At 40.9% G+C, this 7713-nt stretch overlaps 1 protein-coding gene across 1 annotated transcript; it reads right to left on the bottom strand.

The window, feature by feature from the left end:
• Positions 1-1105: 1105 nt before the first annotated feature.
• Positions 1106-2627, bottom strand: LOC140501509 (leucine-rich repeat flightless-interacting protein 2). The gene has a single exon (XM_072605258.1). It carries the CDS (start codon positions 2450-2452, stop codon positions 1250-1252), a length of 1203 nt encoding a protein of 400 aa, XP_072461359.1. The 5' UTR covers positions 2453-2627; the 3' UTR covers positions 1106-1249.
• Positions 2628-7713: the final 5086 nt, after the last annotated feature.

Genomic DNA, 7713 nt, shown 5'->3' on the forward strand with positions numbered 1-7713 from the left:
AAGTCGTTCCCCAATTGATAAATGGTCAAAGGATATGAACAGGAAATTTTCAGAGGAAGAAATTAAAGCTCTCTAATCATCATATGAAAAAATGCTCCAAATAACTACCGATTAGAGAGATGCAAATCAAAACAACTCTGACATACCATGTCACACCTATCAGGTTGGCTAACACTCAAAACAGGAAGATGATAAATGTAGGAGATGATGTGAGTTGGAACACTAATATGTTGATGGAGCTATGAGCTGATTCAACTATTGGGGAGAGCAATTTGGAACTAATCCCAAAGGGCTACAAAAATGCGCCTACCCTTTGACCCAGAAATATTGCTCCTGGGACTCTATCCCAAAGAGATCATAGATATGAAAAAAGGTCCCACATGTACAAAAATATTTAGAACAGCTCTTCTTGTAGTGGCCAAAACCTGGAAATCAAAGAATGCTCATCAATTGGGGAATGATCGAACAAGTTGTGATACATGTATGTAATGGAATATAATTTTGCTTTGAGAAACGATGAACAAGAAGATTACAGAGAAGCCTGGAAAGACTTATATGTACTTATGGTGAGTGAAAGCAGCAGAAACAGGGGAACTTTGTGCACAGCAACAACCGTGGTATGTGATAAATTTTTCTGGTAGATTTAGTACATTGAAATGCATGAACATAAAAAATTTCCAGTGGACTTTTGAGTCAAAACACTTTCCAGATCCAGAGAAAGAACTATGGAATTGAATAGCAGATAGAAACAGACCATTTTCTTTTGTACCGAGTTTTGTTTTGTTTGATTTTGTGATTTCTCCCATTCATTTTAATTCTATGCAACAGGAATTTAATAGGAATGCACCTCTTGAACCTATGAAAGATTGTAGGTCATCTCAGTAAGGGAAAAGGGACAGAGGAGAGAATAAGGGAGACTGAGTAGAAAAAATATCCAAAGTATGTGGAAGTGATTGTCAAACACTGAAAAAAGTAAAATAACAAAATTTAAAAAATACAAATCTGCTGAGAGTAAGGATCATTCTTTTACTCTCACTTCAATTCTCTTCCCCTCCATTGAAAAAGCTTTTTCTTGCCTCTTTTTTTTTTTTTTTTTTTTTTTAATCACCAAACAAAAATATTACTGAACAGCTGGGTATTCAAACGGTTTGTGTCAATGGTGGGGAAAAGTCTGAGTTGACCCAAGCCCGGGGAGAGGCCCAGGTGGGCAGAGTCCCAAGTGAGGAGGCCACAGACAGAGTGCTGCTGTCTATTGCTGGGACAAAAGGGCTGTCCGATTGGCCTTCATCTTCTCCAGCCTCTTCATTAGGTGACTGTTGGTCATCTCCATCTCCTCTATCTTATCCAGGGCCGTCCGTAACTCACGCTGAAGCCTCCTCTTGTCTGCTTTGAGTTCGTCCTCCACTTTCTCCGCGTTCTCTGCTGCATTCTTGTACCTTGCCACCTGCCCTTCCAGCCTCCCAATATTTTGCTCCATGGTTGTTATATCTTGTTCTGCTTTGGAAAGTTTGAATTTGTATTCACTAATTTGTCTGTTGGCATCTCTCTGCATCTCAATGAGCTGCAGGTCGGAGCCATTCTCCAATCCCCCGGGGTCTCCAAATGGGCCGTCGTGCCGGGAGCTCTTCTGCCTTTCTTCTTCCAGCTGCAGCTTCAGCTTTCTGATCTGAGACAGCAGCTCCTCTTTTTCTCCAGCAAGTTTTCGTAGCCTTACATCTAGGGGCCCTTCCCCTGCGGATTCCAAGACCTGAGCTGCTTCCTGAGATACCACAGTGATGACACCCCCCATAGACTCATGACTGACATCACCATTTGGAGTGCCATCAGGGATTATGACTAAACCATGCTTCTCGATGAGCTCGTCTCGCTGGCGCAGGCCCTCTTTCAACATCTCCATCTTGTGCTGCAGCACAGTGCACAGGTGCTTCTGACGTTCCAGCTCCTTGGACTTCTCCTCATTCTCACGATAGAATTCTGCCATTTGCTCTTCTTGACCCTCAAGCACATCCTTCAGGGTGTCCACTTGGTAGATCAAGTTATTCTTTTCATTGTCAAGCTGGGCATTGGAGACCATGGCTTTCTTGTATTTCTCCTCCACGGCTGCCAAAGAGTCCCGTAATTCACTTAAGGATGCCTCAGGGTCCACAAAGCTGCCAGTGTCTCCACTCCCTCGACGGGAGGCACTCCCACTCAGAGGCGTTGTTGCTGAGGCAGAATTTCTAGAGGAAGGCCTGGTATAATTTTCAGCATACTGCTTGTCACACTTTTCATCCAACTCTTTCTGCTGCCGTTCCAGCTCCCTCATCCGGATGTCTCTTGCTTCGGCTCGGGCTGCCCGCTTGGCCGCTAGCCTGGCCTCGGCCTCTCGAGCAATGTTGCTCAAAGCTTCATCTTCGGCAGAGAATCGATCTTTTACTGGCGTTCTCTTCCTCCCAGAACCAGGGGTCCCCATTTTGTTTTCTTGAATATTTGGTGATTCTTTTCATTGAGTGCTATCAGTAAGCTTTTAACCCTGCGGAGGCGGCGGCGGCGGCAGGCGTGGGGCAAGAGGGGCTGTGCCCCGGCCCGGCCCCTGCCCCCGGCCCTGCCCCGGCCCGGCCCGGCCCCCGGCGGGGGGCTCGGCTCGGGTTCGGGCTCGGGCGCAGGCGCGGTCAGGGGCCGGGGGTCCGGGTCAGAGGCCGGGGGTCCGGGTCAAGGGCCAGGGGTCCGGGTCAGGCGAGTCTTGCCTCTTTTATGTGAGGTAATTTATCCATTCTATTTCTCCTCCCAATAGATTCCTCTCTAAAACATTAAATTTATTTTTTCTTATGTATTATTCTTTTATATCCAACTCACTCTGTGCTCTGTTTGTCTATCATCCATCTATCTATCTATCTATCTATCGATCTATCAATCTATCTATCATCTATTTATCTATCTATGTACTATCTTTGTGTACATAATCCCTTCAACTATCCTAATACTGAGAGAAGTCTCAAGAGTTGCAAATATTACTTTTCCTTATAGAAATGCTTCTGTAAAGTACAGTAGTAAAATAGAGTTTAGTAAAGTATAGAAATATTTTAGTAAGTCCATTATGATTTCTCTTTCTTTTTTATCTTTTCATGCTTCTCTTGATTCTTGTGTTTGAAATTAAAATTTCTATTCAGCTCTGATCTTTTCATCAAGAATACTTGAAAGTCCTCCATTTCATTGTAGAACCTTTTTACCCTGAAGTATTATACTCAGTTTTGCTGATTGGGTGATTATTGGTTTTAATCTTAGCTCTTTTGATCTCTGAAATATCGTATTCCAAGCCCTCCAATCCCTTAATGTAGAAGCTGCTAAATCTTCCATTATCAAGATTGTATTTCCAAAACACTTAAATTGTTTCCTTCCGGCTGCTTTCAGTAATTTCTCCTTGACTTGGGAGCTCTTGAATTTGGCTCCAATATTCCTAGGGGTTTCCCTTTTGGAATCGTTTTCAGGAAGCAATTGGTGAAATCTCTCAATACTTACTTTACCCTCTGGTTCTAGAATATCTGAGTAGTTTTCCTTGGTAATTTCTTGAAAGAAGATGTCTAGACTCTTTCTTGTTTTGATCATGGTTTTCAGGTATCTCAATTTTTAAATTGTCTCTCCTTGATCTGTTTTCCAGGTCAGTTGTTTTTCCAATGAATTATTTCACATTGTCTGCTATTTTTTCCATTTTTTTTTTTTTGGTTTTGCTTTTTTAACTTCTTGCTCCATTCTAATTTTTAAGTAATTATTAAGTGAGCTTTTTTATCTCCTTTTCCATCTGGCCAATTTGACCTTTTAAGATGTTGCTCTCCTCATTGGTTTTTTGGATATCTTTTGCCCTTTTGTTTAGTCTATTTTTAAGATGTTATTTTCTTCAGCATTTTCGGGGTCTTCTCTAGCAAGTAGTTGATTGGACTTCCATTATTTTCTTGCATCACTCTCATTTCACTTAATAATTTTTCCTTTACTTCGCTTATTTGATTTTCAAAATGCTTTGAGTTCTTCCATGGTTTGAGACCAGTTCATATTTTTTCTTATAGGCTTTGGATGGATATGATGGCTATCAAAACGGGATCTTTTGGTGTTTTGCTTTAGTACAATCAAGTGTCTCTGATTGAATCTTGCCTTTATCAATCAAGAGTCTTTACTAGCAGTAAAGTACTTAAAGAAACAACAGTTTCTTTAAGGAGAAGCTGTTTATTTATTTGTAGTGTTAATGTGATTAAAGATCTTCCCCACCCTTTAATGGGCCTGCCCATCAAGGGTATTTGATTAGGAAAGATTTATAGAACACCCACAGCTTTTGTTAGTGAGGTACTGGCTCTCAAATGTTCAGATGCCCTATGGCTCTCAAAATGATGAAAATACTCTGGGGAGGAGGTTTTACTTGGGGCTTTATTTTGATACGAAGGTTTGAGTACCAGGTGAGGACTCTAAGAAATTTGTGATCAGGAAGTCTGAAAACTACTTAAGTGTCAGGGATTCAGTGCCCACACCCAGTTCTGCCCAAGTTCTGTCTGTGCCTGCATGGACTGCACTCTGCTCCCAGCCTGGTGAAATTGATGCTTCCCATCAACATTTCAGGCTGTCTTGGGCTCTAGATTTGCTTCACTCGGTCTTTCTCTGGTTTCTGTAGCTCCAGAATTTGTTTACTCATTTTTACAGGTATTTTGCTGGGTTTGGGAGGAGAATTTAGGAAGCCTTTCTTTTACTCCACCATCTTGGCTCCAGCCCTCAAAGTTATCTTCTTAAAGCACATGTCTAACCATATCTTCTGCCTTCCTTTCTATGCAGTAAATTTCAATGGCTCCTTATCATCTACAGGATCAAATACAATAACTGCTGATATTCAAAGCCCTTCCTAGCCTGTTCCTCTTCATTTCCTGTCTTTTCTCATCTTATATTCCATGAGGTATTCTGTAATCAAATGACAGTGACGCACTTTCTCCTACTCAAAAAATTTCCATCCCCAATGCTGGAGATTTTCTGTAACTGTCCCTTATGTCCGGTAATATAGGAATATTCTTCCTATTTGTGTTTTCCTAGCTTCTTTCAAATCCTAGATAAAATCTCTCGTTAAGGAAGTTTTTTTCTCATTTCCTCTTAATTCCATTATAATTCTGTTTATTTGTCATGTATATACCTAGTTGGATATAACTATTTGCATATTGACGTCCTCATTAGATTGAGAGCTCTTTAAAAGCAGATAATCTCTTTTGCCCTAATTAAATTTTCAGATTTTAACAGCAATTTGGCAAAGAGTAGACGTCTAATAAATTTTATTAACTAAGTAGAAAAAAAGATTTCGAACCAGTTCCTCTAACCACAATGGAAAGAAAGAAAGAAAGAATGTATGCATTAAAATGTGTATATCCTTGATATTTATACAATGTTTTAAAATTGTAAAAAGAAGTATATTCATAAATTCTAGAATAGCAGAAGACACAGAACAATGGAATGGAGAAGACTTCTGTACCAGAGAGAACTGAAAAACAGACCCCAAGGTCTGTCATGCACCAGACCTGGAGCATAGCCTAGCCCTGCCTTAGCCCCATTACACCAAGAGGAGCAGAGCCAAGCAGGCTTCAGGGACATAATATCCAGGGGCCTCGCAGGTCCCTCCACCCACAGGCGCCAAAGGACAGTGAGAGAGTTTTTTCAGCTGGCTGACAGGCGAGCGGGGTGTCTCCATGACTCAGGAACCCTCGGGAAGTAACAGTGGAGGCAGCAGGAGAGAGGGGCTCCCAAAGCAGGCAGGAGCTCAGATTCATTGTTGAAGGTCTCAACATAAACCCCCTGAGGGAACTGAGCCCGTGAGGCGGCCCTGCCCTCACCTAGGCAACTGAACTTAATCTCACACTGAATAGCAGCCCTGCCCCCACCCAAAGCCCTGAGGCTGGGAAGCAACATTTGAATCTCAGACCCCAAGCACTAGCTGGGTGAATCTGGAAGCGAGGTGGATGTGGACAGGAAACTCAGAAGTCAAGTCACTGGCTGGGAAAATGCCCAGAAAATGGGAAAAAAATAAGACCATAGAAGATTACATTCTTGGTGAACAGATATGTCCTCCCATCCTTTCTGATGAGGAAGAACAATACTTACATTTAGGGAAAGACATAGAAGTCAAGGTTTCTGTATCCTGCATATCCAAAATAAATATTCAATGGGCTCAGGCCATGGAAGAGCTCAAAAAGATTTTGAAAATCAAGTTAGAGAGGTGGAGGTAAAGCTGGGAAGAGAAATGAGAGAAATGCAAGAAAATCATGAAAAACAGATCAATACCTTGCTAAAGGAGACCAAAAAAATGCTGAAGAAAAGAGCACCTTGAAAAATAGGCTAACTCAATTGGCAAAAGAGGTTCAAAAAGCCATTGAAGAGAAGAATGCTTTAAAAAGAAGAATTAGCCAAATGGAAAAGGAGATTCAAAAGCTCACTGAAGAAAACAGTTCTTTCAAAATTAGAATGGAATAGATGGAGGCTAATGACTTTATGAGAAACCAAGAAATCACAAAACAAAACCAAAAGAATGAAAAAATGGAAGATAATGTGAAATATCTCATTGGAATAACAGCTGACATGGAAAATAAATCCAGGAAAGGTAATTTAAAAATTATAGGCCTACCTGAAAGCCATGATCAAAAGAAGAGCTTAGACATCATCTTTCATGAAATTATCAAGGAAATTGCCCTGATATTCTAGAACCATATGGCAAAATAAGTATTCAAGGAATCCACCGATCACCACCTGAAAGAGATCCAAAAAGAGAAACTCCTAGGAACATTGTGGCCAAATTCCAGAGTTCCCTGGTCAAGGAGAAAATATTACAAGCAGCTAGAAAGAAAAAATTCAACTGTTGTGGAAGTACAATCAGGATAACAGAAGATCTATCATCTTCTACATTAAGGGCATGGAATAGGATATTCCAGAAGTCAAAGGAACTAGGACTAAAACCAACAATCACCTACCCAGCAAAACTGAGTATAATACTTCAGGGGAAAAATTGGTCTTTCAATGAAATGGAGGACTTTCAAGCATTCTTGATGAAAAGACCAGAGCTGAGAAGAATATTTGTGTTTCAAACACAAGAATGAAGAGAAGCATGAAAAGGTAAACAGCAAAGAGAAGTCATAAGGGACTTACTAAAGTTGAACTGTTTACATTCCTACATGGAAAGACAATATTTGTAACTCTTGAAACTTTTCAGTATCTGGGTAGTTGGTAGGATAACACACACACACAAACACACACACAAACAGAGAGCACACAAGGAAATGAATAGGATGGGATCATATCTTAAAGAAATGAAATTAAACGGTGAGAGAGAAATATATTGGGAGGAGAAAGGGAGAAATGGAATGGGGCAAATTATCTCTCATAAAAGAGGCAAGCAAAAGACTTTTTAGTGGAGGGAAAAAGAGGGGAAGTGAGAGAAAAACATGAAGTTTTCTCTCATCACATTCGACTAAAGGAAGGAATAAAATGCACACTCATTTCGGTATGAAAATCTATCTTACAATACAAGGAAGTGGGGGAGAAGAGGATAAGCAGGGTGGGGGGATGATTGAAGGGAGGACAATGGGAGGAGGGAGAAATTTGAAGTCAACACTCTTGGGGATGGAGAGGATCCAAAGAGAGAATAGAAGCAATGGGGGGCAGGATAGGATGGAGGGAAATATAGTTAGATTTACACAACATGACCATTATGGAATCCAT

The sequence above is a fragment of the Notamacropus eugenii genome, chromosome 4, assembly GCF_028372415.1.
Source record: "Notamacropus eugenii isolate mMacEug1 chromosome 4, mMacEug1.pri_v2, whole genome shotgun sequence".
Classification (NCBI taxonomy): domain Eukaryota; kingdom Metazoa; phylum Chordata; class Mammalia; order Diprotodontia; family Macropodidae; genus Notamacropus; species Notamacropus eugenii.